Source organism: Canis aureus, chromosome 6 (genome assembly GCF_053574225.1).
Source record: "Canis aureus isolate CA01 chromosome 6, VMU_Caureus_v.1.0, whole genome shotgun sequence".
In the NCBI taxonomy this organism is placed as follows: Eukaryota; Metazoa; Chordata; class Mammalia; order Carnivora; family Canidae; genus Canis; species Canis aureus.
The window spans coordinates 995,900-1,013,735 of NC_135616.1; the positions used below are offsets into that span (position 1 = coordinate 995,900).

General features: G+C 50.1%; 1 protein-coding gene across 7 annotated transcripts in view; it reads left to right on the plus strand.

Annotated features, from left to right (window-relative positions):
• CTIF (cap binding complex dependent translation initiation factor) overlaps positions 1 to 17,836 on the plus strand; it is a 282,695-nt gene that overhangs the window by 80,352 nt on the left and 184,507 nt on the right. For 5 of the 7 annotated variants that reach the window (XM_077899773.1, XM_077899775.1, XM_077899776.1 and 2 more), the window contains one exon: positions 6,095 to 6,166. The exons of the other annotated variants lie outside the window; for them this stretch is intronic. In XM_077899773.1, coding sequence (XP_077755899.1) covers positions 6,095 to 6,166 — 72 coding nt within the window. The remainder of the gene's footprint in view (positions 1 to 6,094; positions 6,167 to 17,836) is intronic. 7 annotated transcript variants of the gene reach the window in all.

A 17,836-nucleotide genomic window follows, 5' to 3' on the forward strand; every position in this document is an offset into this window, starting at 1 on the left:
CTATCCATACATGAAATAGTATTGAGGCTAAGGAAAAAAGGAAATCCTATGACATGCGCACCGTGGATGGATCTTAAGGACTTTAGGCTCAGTGAAATTGACCAGATACAAAAGGATGGATAATGTGTGATTCCGCTCCCATGAGACACTTAGACTAGTGAAGTTCACATAGAGTGAAAGCAGGTTAGAGAAGTGGGTCGTAGGGTCGGGGAGGACGGGGCCGAGGGGTTAGTGTTTGATAGAGACAGAGTTTCAGTTTGGGAATTATAAAAAAGTCCTGGAGACGGATGTTAGTGGCGGCTACACAATAATGTGAATGGACCTAATGCCACTGAAATATACTCTTAAAAGTGAGTAGAACGGTACATTCTATGTTCTGGATATTTTACTATAGTAAAAGAAATTATGGTTCACTGTCTAATCCAAGATCACACATTACATTTAGTATCCAACACTTTTATTGGCTCTTTGAGTTGAAAGCTATTTATGCCTTTACTCATTCTGCCGCTTTTTGGCTGTGCAACCCCGGGGAAGTTATCAGCCAAGCCAGGCCTCCATATTTGCAAAGTGGGCATAATAAATGTGCGTAGGTCTCTATGAAGAGTAAGTGTTAATATATGTAATACGCTAGGTGTAAATAAAGTCTTTATATATATATTCTGACAAATTCATTCTTGTTATACATGCTGCAAGTAGCCTCTCACTTGGCTTTAATTTTGTTCACGATTTCTTTTGTCATGCAGAAGCGTTAGATTTCAGTGTAGTTTAAAGCACATACCTTGGCATTTAATCAGCTTGGAATGTGCCATTGACGGATAGTGTGGGGCAGACATCGAGGTTAATTTTTCCTCACTTTCCTCTGGTTCTCTCAGCCCCAGTGTTTATTGATGATCTTCCCTTTCCCTTGATTTTAAACACTGTTCTTATCATTATATAATCTATAACCTCAGTTCCCCATTGCACATCTCTTTATGGATGCAGTTTTGTCAATTATATCTTTGTCTCATCCTGCACTGAGTCAACTTGCTGGCTGGGCTCTAGCCTGGTCATATCAGGATATCAGGCAGTGCAACCCCTGGGGGGTGGGGGGTTCGTACCATTGAAAAGTGGGGTGGTTTATCTTTAGCAGCCCAGCCTCCCCACTCTGTGTTTTTCCTCCCTCAGTGCTTAGTGGTTTCCTCTGTCTTTCTCCAGGTCTGCTCCCAAACTATTTTCCCTCCTGGGATGCAAATGACAGAACTGATTTTAATATATATATATTTTTTTACATTGTGAAATTATTTATTTTTTAAAGATTTTTTATTTTATTTTAAGTAATCTCCACATCCAACATGGGGCTTGAACTTACAACCCCGAGATCAAGAGCCACCTGCTTCACCAACTGAGCCAGCCAGGGGACCCTACTGTGAAATAATTTAAATGTGCTGATAAGAGCAAAAGATAGAATAAGCATCTGTTTTGAGTATAGGACAAACATCTGTACTCCCCTGTTTATGAAATCTTAACCCTGTGCCATCTGTGTTTCAGGTTTTTTAAAATAAGAAATAAATTGTAGCATCCATGGTGGAGGCCTCACACCGCTCTCATGAATTCGATGTTTGTCGTTTCCATATATAAAAATTTCCCCCTTTGCCTGCCTCTTTGTTCCATGGTGTCCAATGACCTTGTCAGGAGAACACCACCTCCTCCCCCACAGGACCTGCTCCTAGCTATACACCAGTTTACCTCGAAGGAGAAACTCTCTAGCATTGGACTCAGCCCTGGAGGGTGGGACAGATGAGAGCGTTCTCCAGGTGGGAGCCCTTCTCTCCATTCTGGAATCACCTCATCCAGTTAAGGGCAGGTTCAGGGAAGGTCTGTGTCTGGAGATTTTTCTAGGTGATGGCTCAGAAAAGGTGAAGGGGAGGCAGGAGGTGAGGGCTGAGGCCTAAAAGCAATCCCAGCCGAGGTGGGGAGGAGCTTTGGAGTGAGGGAAGGGAGTCCCAAGGGGCTTTAGGGTGGAGGAAGGAGCCCTCCTCCTCCCCGAGGTGATGGGCACCAGGCAGCCAGCAGCAGGCCAGAGAAGTTCCCTGGGACTGCTGCTTGTCAGGGGTTGGAGGTGGGAGCCTAGGAAGCCCAGTGGGAAGTGCTTTGTGTGACAAGTGCAGGGATTCCTGCTTACTTCCTGCCCTGGGGGCCAGGAAAGCCTTGCACAGCTACACCACAGTCCCTTCTCCAGGGTCAGTGTCCAGCCCTGACCAAGTCTCTGGGAGGGTCTCTGCAGAGTCCCAGTCTCGCTTGCTCTCCACTCCCAGGACCCCTCTGCTGGCTGCGTCTGAGCCGTGCTCTCACATCCATGCCTTCACTTCTGTGTCTGCCTCCACTGGCCGTGGAAACCTGGATGCTGGACTCCAGCCTCCTGTCTCCTCCCCACCCCAACCCCGCCGGGCGAGGAAGCCTTCCCCAACACAGCTCTCATGACGCCCTCCCCTGGCAAGGTCACCCCCTTCTTCTGACCCTGTCTACAGGAAAAGTCTCTGAGTGCCAGAGAGTCGTGCTTGCTGCAATCTGCCTGTGAGCTGGCGGGGTTCTGTTGCCTGTGTCCACACCCAAGCTCCTACTTTTCTGGGAAACCCCGCTTGGCCATTGAATTCCCTGCACCCACTCCCCAACCCCTTGCCAAGGGCACACTCCTCCTCCTCTCAGCCTTGCCCTCCACCTGGCATCACTGTCTTTGGACACCTCACCTCTCCCAGGAAGGGAGGTGCTTGTTGCAGCTCCCGTACCAAAAGCTCCAGGAAATGGCTCCTGACTGGCAGATACTGAGTGGAGGATGACTTTGACAAAGCAGAGCCATCTCACAGGAGCTTGGATCCGCTCTCGGAAAGCCTAACGAGGGGGCGAGGTTCCAGCTGGCGGTGCGTGCGACCTCAGCCTTCTCTCTGCTTGCTTGTGGAGAGGAGCCATTGAGGCTTCCTGCCCTGCCTTGCTGACCCCCTTGCTGTGCCCACCCACGAGCCTCGTTCTGTGAGGTGTCACATGGATGCTCTGCAGCTGGGGATGAAATGCTTGGGACACGCAGAATGGGGTGGGGGGAAGCCTTTCTCTGTAGGGCTCTGCTAGGATGGGATGGAGGGTGCGTGACCCCAGCCAGTAGTCGCTGTGTGCCTTGGCCATCCCCGACCCTGTGAGCCAGGCCTCAGCAAGGAAAGGAGAAACCACTGCAAGGATATAAAGCAGAGGGGTTGTTTTTATAGTAGTTTAATAGCCAGTTGTCGTGTCTCCTTATTCTTCTCCAATCTGTGGACACTTCCTAGGTCTGCTCTTCCATGACCTTGGCCTGAGAAATGCTGGTTACTTATTTTATAGAAAGTTTATGTATTTGGGTTGCCCAGTGTTTCCTCCTGATTAAATTGAGGTTGTGCATTTTTGGCAGGAACACCCCAGAAGCGACGTGCCCTTTTCAGCATGTCATCCCGGGGAGTCCATGAGGTTGATATGCTTCGCGATGACCAGTGTTCTTCCCCATGTCTCGGTTAAGGCGGCATCTGATGGATTTCTCACCTGCCTTCATATGATCAATTAATATATTTATTATAATTATTAATACAATTCATAAATATCTTGGGGGGAGATGCTTTGAGATGGCAAATATCCAGACAGAGGGCATTTAATCCAGGCAGTTGATTACCCAAATGATCAAGGTGCTGAGAAGCAAAATAAGCCAGAGACCAGCAAGCACAGAAGGCCAATCCCACCACCAGACCTGAGGCACAAAAGGAAGGGATGGTGTTGCCAGAGCCCGGGGGTCAGGGTCATGCATGAGAAGGCCTATCTAGTGAGGTCTGGAGCCGTGAAGGAGACCCAGTCATGGTCGGTAGTGCCACCTGAGGTGTAGAGAAGGAGGAGAACTGCCTTGGCTCTTCCCTTCTTCCTGGCTCCCAGTGGCGCAGCAGGAAGCCAGCTGACATAGGAGCCAGGAATTGCAGTCTGCAGGCCTCAGCTCCTCCGCAGCTCCCAACAGGGATGGGCCAGGCGCGGCTGCGAGGGCACACTTGCCTGGGACCGCTGCCCCTGCCGTTTCCTCAAGCTGTGCCATCCAATACGACAGCCACTACTCATGTGTCTCAAGCGCTTGAAATGTGGCTGGTCCAATCTGACACGTGGCCAAAGTAGATTTTAAAAACTTGATATGGAAAGAAGAATATAAAAGATCTCATTAATGTTTTAGGGGCGCCTGGGTGGCTCAGTCGGTTACGCATCCAACTCTTGATTTTGGCTCTGGTCATCATCCCAGGGTTATGGCATGGAGCCCTGTGTGGGTCTCCACGCTCAGCAGGGAATCTGCTTAGGATTCTCTATCTCCCTCCGCCCCTCTCCAACCCCTCACCACTCTCTGTGTCTCTCAAATAAATAAACAAATCTTTTAAAAAATAATGCTTTATATTGATTACCTATTGAAGTGATCATATTTTGGATATACTGAGATAAATAAAATATCTTATTAAATTTAAGTGAACCTCTTCCTTTTTAAAATCTGGCTGCCAGAGCATTTAAAATACACCTGTGGCTCCTGTTTGTGGCTCCCATACGATTTCATTCAGAGGACACTGCCCGAGAGTATAGCTGCACCGGCCTGTGTCAGCAGTGCTATAACATATGTCACGCCCTTGACCCAGAGTCAGGAGAGCGTGGCCAGCTAAGGTTGTACAACACCACGAATGCACTGGCCTCAAGCCATCCACACTCACTCTCAGTTTTGATCAAATAGCGTCAGAGATATTGGGCACCTCTGTTCTTCATGTATCACCCTGGGCGGAGGTCAAGGTCAGTGTTCAACATTAGCCAAAGGGGCTAGCTAACGTTTAACACAATAATAAAAACACCACCATGGGGATCCCTGGGTGGCGCAGTGGTTTGGCGCCTGCCTTGGCCCAGGGCGCGATCCTGGAGACCCGGGATCGAATCCCACGTCGGGCTCCCAGTGCATGGAGCCTGCTTCTCCCTCTGCCTGTGTCTCTGCCTCTCTCTCTCTCTCTGTGACTATCATAAATAAATAAAAATTAAAAAAAAAAAAAACACCACCATGTAGCTAGATGGGACCTTACAGAGGAAAAGCTGTACTGTTGCTACTACTTCCTATCTCTGCAGTGTTTTTTAAAGATTTTATTTATTCGGAGAGAGAGGCAGAGACACAGGTAGAGGGAGAATCAGGTTCCCTGTGAGGAGGATCACACCCTGAGCCAAAGGCAGATGCAGAGCCACCCAGGTGCTCTTCTACAGTGTTTTTATAAGTTTACAGAAGTCCTTCACTTCTACCTTGTGGTCACTCAGTCTTACTGGCCCCATTTTGTAGTTGACCAAGTGAAGCCTGGGAAATCCATGCATTTCAGTAACCCTCAAACTTCCAGTTCCGCACTAGGGAAACTTGTCAAAACGCAGAAGCTCCACATCTGATTCAGAGGGTGGAGCCCAGGGACGCCTGTGCAGCAGATTTAGGGAGAATCTCATGCAAGTGGTCATCAGACCATACTTTGCAGTACCCTGGATCCCTGAGCTCTTGGGGAGTGAGGGCTGGAACTGGGCGGGAGCCAGGCTTCTGATGGCCAGTCTGGGACTCTTCCCTGGTGCCACGATGTCCTGTCAGTCTGCAGACCCATTGTTTCCTGGAGCTGGATATATGGGAAAATGCACATGAATATGCCTCGGTTCCAAGTCTAGTCTGGACACTGTGGAGGGCAAGTGTGGCCAAAGCCAGGTCAGGCCATTAGACGCAGTGCTGCTTGTTCCAAACACAATCACCCTATGTCGTGTATAGTTGGCTCTGGAATGGAGCTGGGTCTTGATCACTCTGGTGGGCTTACATGAAGGGAAGTAACTTTGCCTTCCCCAAGCATACACCAAAGGGGTCACCTCAAGGTGGAATTTGGAGAAGATTTTAAAAGTGGACCAAAGTGGACCTGCTGGTAGGGAACGGTTTGCCTTTGACAGTGGTCAAGTAGGATTTTATCTTGGCTCTACTGCAGAAGGGGAGGGCTGTATCTGGAAGGCCCTGACAGGATGAGGATGAGGCTATGTGTCCAGCCGTCACTGACCACTCCTTTCTCTCCTGCAGTGGACAGCAGACTGCAGTGAGCAGCTGGACAGCAGCTGTTCCTTCTCCCGAGGGCGAGCCCCCCCACAGCAGGTAGGGAACCAGCTCTGTCCTCTTTCTGGGGTTGTCCCATGTCTTGTCTATTTGGGTTCCTGGGCTGGCTCATGATGGCTGACCTGAGCAGTGGTGATGTGGAGAGATCAGGAAATAGGAGAGGAGAGGGTGCAATCTACTCTCTGGAAAGTTCTCTCCAAACTCCCAGCCCATAGTGAAGCACCCCCTCCTCAAAACACATAGATTCATGGCCCTGTCCATCCCCCCGACCCTCAACAGCCATCTAGGAAAATAGATAGCTTCCTAGACCTGGTGGGAGCCCACTGCTCCTCTCAGCCTGCTGCTTGCCTGTAAGATCCCAAGGGGGCACCCGCACAGGTGCAGGGCATGTGGCTGGGAGGGAAGAGGCAGCTGCTCTGGTGACCCTCAGGCCCCCGTACACCCTCAAGGCGTCCAGCTGTTTTTGCTGATACCTTATTCCTGCCTGTGGGAGACCAGGGATTGGAGGCTAAAAAAAAACATCCATCCCTAACCGTCAGCCCACTGTGCCTGAGCCTTTATGGGCTTCCAATTTCAGAGCAGCTGCATTCACATATTACCCTGAGCCCACTTTCTTGTGTCTGACTTCAGTCCCATGGAACCAGTTACATCAACTCATGTCTATTCTGTCCTAAGTGAAGATGGTCAGTGGCCTCAGTTCTAGGTTTTTCTTAGGATGCAGGGCTTTGTACACCATGGTGTGGGGGGATAGCTGCTCTCCCACACTACAAGATGTTTGTGTGTGTTTCGTTGATTCTTGGGTAGGAGGGCATAACAAGAACCCTGGGGTGGGGCTGTGGCAGGAGAGGAGGCAGGAGACCCAGGTTCTCCTATTTGCTCTGCCACAAACTTGGTAGAAATTCTTTTTGCCTCAGCTTCCTCCTATGAAAATCAGGAAACTCGATGGTTTCTCCATGCTGCTTTGTAACTGAAGTCCATGGAGGTGTAATGACCTGACCCAGCTGCGCCTTGAACCCTGATCTCTCACCTGCCCCTCCCCCATTGGGCCATTTATCTTGCTTTACTGTAGGAACCTACCTACCTACTCTAGGTAGGTGTCCTTCCATGGAGGGCTTCTGTCCCTACCATTAGACTGCCAGTGCAGTCTAATGCACTGTCAGGGACCCTGTGTTATCTCCCTGAGTACCTCCAGCCATGGCTTGTAATTGTCTGCCAATTACCCTGGGTTTCCAACTTTAACTCTCAGTGGCCAAAAGTGGTATCTTGGATCTGGGGACTCAAGAACCAGACAGAGGGTTCCAGGGAAGGGTTGAAATTCTTGGGTAGGGGACATAAGTGGCTGATAAATGAGACCAAAAAACTATCAGTAGGTGTCTGGTTCTGGAATTTTCCAGACTCTTCCTTTTTTTCTCTCCCCTTTATGAACTTTTCTCGGCCCCCTCTTCCCACCCATTCCCTCTGATCTCATTCTCCTGTCACTCCCAACAGGATTCCTGAGGGCTAAGAACAACTTGTGCTCCCACTTGCCCCTCATCTGCCTCCCTCACCCCAAGCCATCCATGCTGTCCTTTCATGGCCAGGTTCATGCCCCTAGAGGATGGTGGGTGGGGAGTTAGCCAGACCATAGGCTGACGGAACAGGGCTGGGGACCTGTGGGATGGAGCCCCAACTGACCCCCAATCCCTACTTCAGGAGGCAGCTGAGGTTAGACAAAATGAATGTAACTGAATTTAAGGAAGAAATCATAAAAAGCTCATATTTGATCCTTTCTTGGCAGGTGGAACTGAGACATAGATTCATTATGGGGGAAGAGCCCCAGGAAGGTGGAGATGGGGTCTGGATAATATAAACCTGCCTCAGGGCTCCTGGGTGGCTCAGTCAGTTGAGCACCAACTCTTGATTTTGGTTCAGGTCATGATCTCAGGGTCCGCACTGAGCATGGAGCCTGCTTGGAATTCTCTTTCTCCCTCTCCCTCTGCCCCTTTCTCCCCACTTACTCTTGTTTCCCCTCCTCTTAAAAAATAACTGAAATTAAAATTAAAGATAAACATATAAACCTGCCTCTCTTCCCTGATGTGCCCAGGGGACAAGGCCTTTTGGGGAGGGGTGTCCTGCAAGTCACAAGGCCTTAGGCATGCCCACTGTCCTCATGTGGAGTCCATCTGATCAGCTCAGAGGAAGGAAGGGAGAGACATCTGTTTATAAGAAGCAGAAGAGCAACCCTGGCACCGAGTGACAACCATGGTCTCAGCCTCCTGTGCCTGCTGCCTTGGGGGTTGTAGAGCCCACGGTGTCCACGAGCAGAAGTACACTGTAGTAGAAGGCAGGGCCTAATTTTTTGACATTAGTGATTCAGTTAATTGGGGTGCAAACAGGAGAGCGGTATAAACAACATGAGAATTTCTTTCTCTCTCGCCACCAGCCTGGGTGGGTGTGCAGGGTTGGCATGACTGTCCAGCAGTGTTGGGATCATTTGCTTCCTTCTCGTTGCTCTGCCCCCTCTGGAGTGCTGCTTTTATCCCCGTGGCCCACGCTGGCTCAGGTCCCTGTCCCTGCTCCTGCCAGTGGGAGCCCCACCCTGAGCCCAGGGAGCCCTGGACTTCCCCTCAGGAGGTAGCTGTCTTCTGGTGCCCTCTGGTGGAGGGATCAAAGCTGGTCAGCATCCCGCAGATGACTGCACGACAAGGAAAGCCCTTACCCACACTGTCCTAAGTAGCTCCCAGATGGAGGGGGAACCAGGCAGCTGTGAAGAGTGCATTTGCTGGGTACGTGGGTACATCCTTCAAGGCTTCCTTCATCCTGGTCCACCAAGTGTAGGCCCTGGCGCTTAGGAACACGACCAGCCTTGTGAGCCCACCCACTGTTCTCGTTGCACCCTCCTATTCGGGCTGACACTCCCACACAAATTCATGTTGCAGTCAAGCTCTATTCCACATACATTTGACTATCCCCGCAACCAACTGGTCAACCTCAAGATGAGTGCTAGGGCTGCCTCTGTATCCCTGACCACCCCCAATCTAGAGCTTTGCACACAATAGTCACCCAGTTAAGTAAAACTCTTGAGACTGCACTAAGTTGGCTGCGGTCCAGTCCACATAATTAGTCCCTGGTGGGCCCTATTCCTCTGGCCACCAATTCTGCTGAGTGAGCTTTTTGAGGCCATGGGATGGTGGAACAGCTCTACTACCCCACATTCACCCAGTGGGGGAGGATTTCAGGGAGAACTAAAGGTAGAATGGAACTGGAGGGGCTGGCTGAGCTGGCATTCCCCCTTGGCCACGTGAGCCCAGGAAAGGGGGGCCAGCAGGAGGATACTGAGGTTCTGCATTCTGCCCTGGGAGTTCTGTGTGGCCAGTCACAAACCATGCTTTGAATGAGTAGTCCAGGTCCAGGCACCATTTGGACATCAGCCACGCACTGGGATTATTTATTTTGTTATTTCAACTAATACAGGGAGAGGGAGAAGGGGATAAACTTTGCTTTCTCTGAGTCCTTTCAGAGGCACAGAGTGAGGATAACCTCGGGCAGGCTGAGTCCCATGAGATGGGAGGAAGGAGCTCGGAGGAAAATGGGCTCTCCACCTGCCCACAATTGGGATTCAGCCGTACTGGGGACTCTCTGGCATCCTGGCAGCCTCTTTCTAAGAGAGCTCATCCATCACCTAGTCACTTAGTTAGGAAGTTGCAGTAGTTCCCAGCTTTTCACAGTAGTAGGGGAATCATTGTGGAGATGATTTACAGGAAAGTAGCTAATAGGGGAGACTGCAATCTGGTGCATTTAGAAAATGTCTCAAGGTGCCAGCATGGGATTTAGCATTCAGGGAAGAGAGCCAAAGGCATATGAAAGATTGTATGAGGTCAGGAGCTAGCAGCTCTTCTCTGTCTGCACAGAAGTGCCAAGCAAAAAAATTAATGTGCACAACAGCAGTGGAGCCTCTGAGCAGTGGCTCAGCAGTTGAGCTTCTGCCTTTGGCCCAGGGTGTGATCCTGGGGTCCTGGGATTGAGTCCTGCATTGGGCTCCCTGCAGGGAGCCTGCCTCTCCCTCTGCCTGTGTCTCTGCCTCTCTCTGTGTCTCTCATGAATAAATACATAAAGTCTTTTTTTAAAAACTCATTAGTACAAATGATATCTTAGTAGAAGTACCTAGATTTTTACTTAACCTCTGTGGATATTTAAGAAATGTCATGTTCATGGCACTGCTCTCTATTTATTGAGTATTTCCTGTAAGTGTGGCAGACACAGATGAACTGGAGTCTTTGGGCTCACTACCTGTTTTTAGAGTAGAGGCTAGTTAACATAGAACAGGCTAAAGGCACCCAGGTAAGTCCCCCAAAGAGACCTCCTGACCACAGATACTACAATCATTCCAAAGAGTGGTTCTGTTCATCTCTGTGGGTAGAGAGATGCTTTGCAGGGCAAGAGAGCTGATCTGTGCCCTCAGGAATAGTCAGGATGCTTGACCAGATGGAGGGGAAGAGAGGAGAAATGGTGTTCACAAGGCTTGAACTGAAGTTGGGTATAATATTGGGGTGTTAGGGCAGCAGATGAGAGCACACCTGCAGTGGGTAGTTTGCATTGGGGGTTATAGGTGGGAATGAGGGTGGTAGATACAGAGGTATCTGTGCACCCTGCTGAGATGCTGGAACTGCTGTCCATCCCCACCCCTGCTGGTGTACCTTGCGTACCTTCTGTTGTCTCTGGTTCCATCCAGGTAAAGCCTGTCCCCTGGCATCAATTAGTATTGCCCAGGTAGTGCCACAGCAACAAAGAGCCTTGAACCTCGGTAAGTTTAAACAACCCATTCAGGATCCAGCTTGATGGGAAGCAGTTGCCATTCTCACTAGTCACCACAACAGAGGGAAAAGGACCCCTGAAGGATCTTGCATGGGCAAGTCAACACTCCAATCCAGATATGATACACATCACTTCCCCTCTTCGCTTGTTGCCCAGAACTCACATGGTCCCACACAACCACAGGCGGTGGTCACATGGTCCCACCCAACCACAAGCACACTAAAAAATATAATCCCACTATGTACCTGGAATTCAGGAGACCAGACCATTTGGTGAGTGGCTAGAATAACTATTACATGTGCCACCTCTAGGAGAAGCCCCCCAGAAACTGGAGCTGACCTCCTTCTCCCACATCAGATCTGGAGCTAAGCGGGTATCCTGTGAACCCTAAAACATCACGGGCTCTCAGAATGACAAGGATCTCAGTGGTCACCCCATCCAACCCCCCCCCCCACCCTGCAGTGCAGGAACCTCTGCACGTGGCTGTGGAGCTGCTGGCCATTTCCAGTAATGGGAAGCTCACTGCTTTAAAAGGCATCTCAGAACATTGTTAGGCAGCTCCGTTGATTAGAACATCTTTCTTTGATTTGGTCCCAAACCACCTTGTCCTAACTCCAGTTGATGGTGTTCGTTTTATTCCCTTTGTTCATGACTGTTGGGTCCCTCTCACAGCAGGGCAGCACGGCCGATCTGCATTTTAAACTAAAAGTCCTCATTCCTACAGCTGTTTCCCTTTGTCACAGTTAAGTTGGCTTGTTCCTCTGTGTATTTATCGGTTTCGTTGATCCAGTCAACACATCATCATGGAGGGCAGCTTGCTGGGAAGTGGGAAGGGAAGGGGGATGGTGAAGGTGATGCACACAGTCTTTGTTTCCATAAAGGTTAGAGAGAAGACAGGCACTTACACCGCAGCGCTGAGATGCCTGGGACACGACCCGATGGTTCATAGGTCCTGTCCCACCCTGAGTTCCCTCCTGGGAGCACTGTAACTATGGACTATGAGTCCTCCTAATAAGCTTCCCCGAGCTGAACACGGTCCTGCTGGCATGATCTGGTTCTGCAAACTCTGGTGCTCCAGCACATGAGCCTCTATTTTCCAGAAGATAATACCCATCCCTGTCCTCTAGGTGCCTTCTGGTTCCAGCTCACCTGGAGGAACCAGGATATAATATTTAAAACAGTGTCGATGGCTGATTTGTAGGGGAACAGTCAGCAGTGATCTGTGGAGCCCCTGCTGTAAGTAGTATGAACCATGTGGCCTGGTCTCTGTCCTCAGAGAACCTGGAATCTGCCTAGAGAAGTGAGACTTTCTCTCATGGGAAAACAATAGTCCAGAGCAGTATGTGAACACAGACAGCAGTGGGGCATTTGCTGGGGAGCTTGCAGCTGGCAGAGGAGGTCAGACACGCAGGCGTTGGGGCAGGAATCACCATGCTGTCATGGGAACAGTGCCTGACTGAGAGCCAGGAGATATGGGTTCTAGCTTCTGTCCCTCTGACTTATGGTTCAGTCATGGGGCAGACTGCAGTAGCCTGTCTCCCTAAAAAAAAACCAAGATGATCTAGACTTAAGGCCATCAAAATATTTTGTTAAAAATACAGACCTTGATTTCTGCTTTGAGGAAGATGGAATAGATATTCTTTTTTTTTTTTTTTTAATTTTAATTCCTCCTGCTAAGTGGAATCCTGGACATTCTGAAAAAAAAAAAAACAAGCATAAGATTCTGAAAGGTAGAGATGAGAAGGCAGACCAGCTAGGCCTTTGGGGACCTGAGCAAGGTCACAGTGGTGACTTCCCTGGGTTTTCTCTTTGCCTTTAATATCCCAGACTTGGAGCTGAAGAAAGAGGTAATGAGGAAATGGTAGTGGACACAGATTTTTAAAGTCCCAATAAAAAGTCTATTCTCTCAGGGACGTCTGGATGGTTCAGTCAGTTAAGCATCTGCCTTCGGCTCAGGTCATGACCTCAGGGTCCTGGGATTGAGCCCCACGATGGGCTTCCTGCTCTCCCTCTGCCCCTCCCCTCTTCTTGTGCTCTCTCTCTCTCTCTCTCAAATAAACACAATCTTAAAAAAAAAAAAAAAAAAGTCTATTCTCTCAAAGCAAAGATCCAGGCAAAGGCAACCTATCAAGATAGAAAAGTTTTAGATGATAACTGCTTTACTCCAACCAAATAGCACAGAAGACAGTGTGGCTCTACCCTCACCCACACCAGCAAATACCCAGTGAGAGTCTAGACTGCCAGCCTCACAGGGTTGTAATGAGCCCTCCCGCCTTTCCTGGGGTGGTGTCAGGGAAGGCCCGGCAGGAAGCTGGAACTTTCATCCCTGCCAGCTTGTAAGAAGGATCCCTAGCCACCCTGTGGTGTTATTGGAGACCATGTGGGGGCCTCAACTTCCACCCCCAGTCAGCAGTATGGAGGCACCCCTTCCCTCCCTGCTGCGTTGCGTCACAGGAAATTCTAATAAAAAGTTGGGATTTCCACCGTGCCCAGTGGTAATGAGGCCATCCCCACGTAGGGTCACTGGGGACTCTGTGGTGTCCTGGAACTCTCACTTCCATGGAGCCATAACAAGTGCACCCTGGATGTCTACCTCTATTGGCAGTAATGGGGCTGTGTCCCCTCCTGCCTTTCCCTGCCAGAGCGTTATCACAAAAAGACAGTTAAACAGAAAATTTAAATACGATTCAAGGTCTCATGACATAACATGAAAGTGTCCTCATTGTAATTTAAGAAAATAATTTGTCATACTAAGAACCAGAAATATTTCAAACTAAATGGAAAAAAGACCATCAGTAGATGTTAATGTTGAGATGAGAAGTTGAACCTTATCAAAATTAAAAACTTTGCTCAGGGAAAACCCCGGTTTAGAGGATGAAGAGACAAATAACAGGGGGAGAAAATTTTGCAAAACATGTATCTGACAAAAGACTAGTATCCAGAATATATAAAGAACTCCCCAGACTCAGCATTTAGAACAATACAATTAGAAAATATATAAATGACATGAAGAGACATTTTTCCCTGAGGAGGGAGGATGTACAGAGGCAAATAAGCATGCAAAAAAGATGTTCAGCATGATTAACTGTAAGGGTAATGCAGATCAAAGCCACAATGAGAGATTTCACACCTATCAAAATAGCTAATTGAAAAAAATAATGATGACACTGAATGCTGGTAAAGATACAGAGAGGATGGATCACTCGTACGTAGCTGGTAGGAGTGAAAAGTGGTATAGCCATTCGGGAGAACAGTTTGGCAGTTTCTGAAAAAACCAAACCTGCAAATACCATATGATCCAGCAGTTTTACTCCTGAGTGTTTATCCCAGAGAAATGAAAACTTATGTTCACACAAAAACCTGTACTCAAATGTTTATAGCATCTTCATTTATAATAGCCCAGAACTGGAAACAACCCAGATGTCCTTCCACAGGTGACAGTTAAAACAAGCTGTGGCTGTCAGCAGTAAAAAGGAATCGGCTCCTGACACACGCAGTAACCCGAGTGAATCTACAGGGAACCATGCCGAGTGAAAAAAGCCAGTCCCCTAAAGTTACATACTCTGATTCCATACATAGGACATCCTTGAAATGACAAGATGATAGGAACGGGGAATCGGTTAGCAGTTCCTGAGATTAGGAAAAGGAGGGGCAGAATGAAGTGGGTTTGGTACAAAAAAGCAACAGGTGCAAACCTTGTGCTGATGGGAATGTTCTGCATCTTGACTCCATCAGTGTCGATATCCTAGTTTGACTATTGAAACTGTAATTTTACAAGTTTCCCCCTGGGGGGAAACTGAGTAAAGGGATGAGGATCTCTGTGTTCTTTCTTACAGCTGATGTGAATCTACAATGATCTAATATAAAAGTTAATTTTTTTTTAAAGAACAGAAACTTTTTTTTTCATCAGAAACTTTCAGTGAATCCCATGCAGAAAAGCAAAAGCGGCAAAACTGCTTGGTGAGGCAGGGGAAGGGGGAGCCCACCTGCTGTCTGTCCCTCCCGCTCCATCTACCTCATTGCCCTGGGAGCACGTCTGTAGAACCCACAGGGCACCCTTGGGCTCAGTCCCTTTCCTTCCTGGCCTTCTGTGGTTCTGAGTCTAGGGGTGGCAGGAAGGGGGTATCCCTGGGGCCTGGAGAGCTTCAAGAAGGCCTAGTGAGGAGGCTTGGAGGATGGGATCCTTTCTCCGCACAGGGCATTGGGCCGCATGGATGATGCGGATAATCGACGAGCCCCCAGTGTTTCGGCAGATGCCGAATAGGAAGCCAGCCAGAAGTGGCCTGTGGTGTGGCCCAGTCCAGGGCAAGTTCAAATAACACGGCTGTTCAAATCCAAAAGCACAAACTCAGTCAGCCAAAGAGAATGGGCAGAAAGGATCGGATTCAGAGATAACACTTGGTCACAGGCTTCAGTCATTATCTCCCATGTCTTCCTTTTGGGTCTTAATTCAAAGACAGTGGGGGTCGAGGGGGAAGGGACAGAACGGATAGATCAATAGGAAAGTTCCAGAATGAAAAGAATGGTCTTTCCTGCTCCTGAACCCAGCTCAGGTGCCACCCAGGGAGGGTCTCATGGTCTCCGCACCCCCCACCCCCCTCCCCCGTGTGTGGGGTGCTGTCCTTGGTGCTGAACACACGCACGCACGCACACTCACGGAGCTACGAGGACAGGACTGTTTCTCAAATTCTGATTTAATTGGAGCCTAAGGGGAGGTGGGGCCCAGCCTGTAGGGGGCCCCGTTTGGGCCTAGGAGATGCCTTCCTGGGCCTTTCGTGTCAGGGTCTCAGATGGTCCGCCCGCTGTGCCCGCCTTGGCTGGGGAATCACCAGTCCAGCCCGAACGCGTGTGGTGCAGAGGGAGCAGCACGGGTCCGAGGAGCCGGGTGACTCTCCCGAGCCCTCCAGGATGCAGTCTGCAGGCCTGGGGCCCTGCTCTCCCCACTTTTAGACCAAACTGTGTTACTACTCACAAGAGTGAGCGCTTGCTGGAGCCTCGGAGTCCCTCTGCTCGGTCCCCGAAGCCAGCAGACGTGCTAGCCTCCATTGTTCATCTTGTTCCTGTGACTCCTGGTTGGGCGTTAAGACCTTCAAGAGCAGGGGTGGTGGCCTCAGAATTAAGCACTGGGCTAGTCCACCTGTGGTGACAGGTCAGGGCCGAGCAAGGGAGTTGGGGTGCAGTCCTCGGAGAGGACAGAGAGAGTTTTCGTGTGTGTTTAAAGGGAAGGCCCTCCCCTCAGCTATGCTAGGATCCCGTGTCTGAGAAGCCAGAGAAGCCACGTTAAGGTCTGGCCTGCTGTTGGCCCTCGTGATGGGCGGAATCTGTGGAAGAACATTCTACACTGAGAAGGGAGATGGACTGGGAGAGGGAGCCCTCTGAGGAGCGAGGGCTCCACCGCCCTGTTCTTCCTGGTGTCCAGCATCAGGCTGTGTGCAGCTGTTCCCCTGCCCGGCTCCATTATGGGAGGCCAGGACCAAAGGCTTGGCTACCCTGCCTCGGTGTCCCCTGATGCCGTGGACAAACCGCGGACATACTGCGGAGGTCCGGACCGACGTGCCCCAGCTTCCTCTGGCTGGAGCTGCACGTGTGACCCTCCCGGTGACGGGGGCGGCCCTCCTGCTGCCCGCTGTCCTACTCAGTCAAGTTCTGCTTAGTTTCTGCACCCTTCTAGCTGGAATTGTCAACACACATAGCTGCACGTGCATGAGCAAAAGCCACTGTGCGGCTGTGTCCTGACACGGAAAGATAGCAGCACCGGGGAGGACGTGCTTCCCCACTGCTCCTGCCTGAGCCTGTCCTTCCAGCGTCCAGTGTTCACTCCCACCCTGTTTCATCTGCTTGAGTCCAGAGCTCTGCGCCATCCTTATGCATCCGCGCTCACACCCCAGATTGCCTCTGCTCTTCACCGCAGGCAGTTAACTCCCTCCTCCAGTACCCACCTTCCCGGACGTGGGCCGAGATGCACCCAGAGAACCCAGATGTGCGTCAGGGATAGACCCCTCACTGCACTAGAGCAGGGCCACCCCATAGTGGGGTCGTATAACTGCACGGTGCAACGGTGAAGAGCTTAAACCCTGGGCCACACCGTCTACACTCCTGTCCTGGGAACTAGCTCTCTGAACACAGGCAGGTTCTCCGAGCCTCCGTCTTCTCATCCGTGACGGCATCCTAGGGTTGTCACCAGTGTGAAGCACTCAGGCTGGCCGGTGCTACGTTAGTGCGTTTGCTGTTATCATCACCCGGAGTCCAGCCCCCCACCCCACCCCCGAGCTGGGGAGAGCTGGGCGCACCCACAGGGCCCTCAGAGGCAGCTCCGGGCTCCCTGCCCATGGGCAGGCTATTTCCTTTTCTTTTTCCACATGGTCTAAAGTATTCATTATCCCTTTGTGCTCTGTTCTGAGAGTAGCACGGTTCACCCTGGCATGAGGCCCCCTAATTGCCAGGGAAAAGGGGCTGTTGTGAAGGATTCGGCAGCATTTAAGTGCTACAAACCATCCGCTGGAAAGGGAGGCTGCTTCTGATTAGGCTTCTCAGAACCTTGGCCTTGCAGCGACCTGGGGGACAGGGGTGGGCTGACCTCCGGGCTGGGGAGAGGATGGGGCTCAGAGAAAAGCTGTGGCCACAGGAATGGCAGACCGGGGGATGTTCTTAAAGAAACCAGTGTGGTTTTGTGGGGGGCAAAGAGGGAGTCTCAGAGCCCGGACACCTGAATCCTTGCTAAAAAGTATTTAAGAAAAAAAAAAAAAAGAAAGAAAAAAATAAATAAATAAATAAATAAATAAAATAAAAATAAAAAAATAAAAAGTATTTAAGGAACGATGCTGGGTCCTGTGGCCAGGATGCAGGGTCAGTGCACAGAGGGATGCAACAAAACAGGGTTTCTAATTGAGGGGATGCAGAGTCACTGGGAAGAGC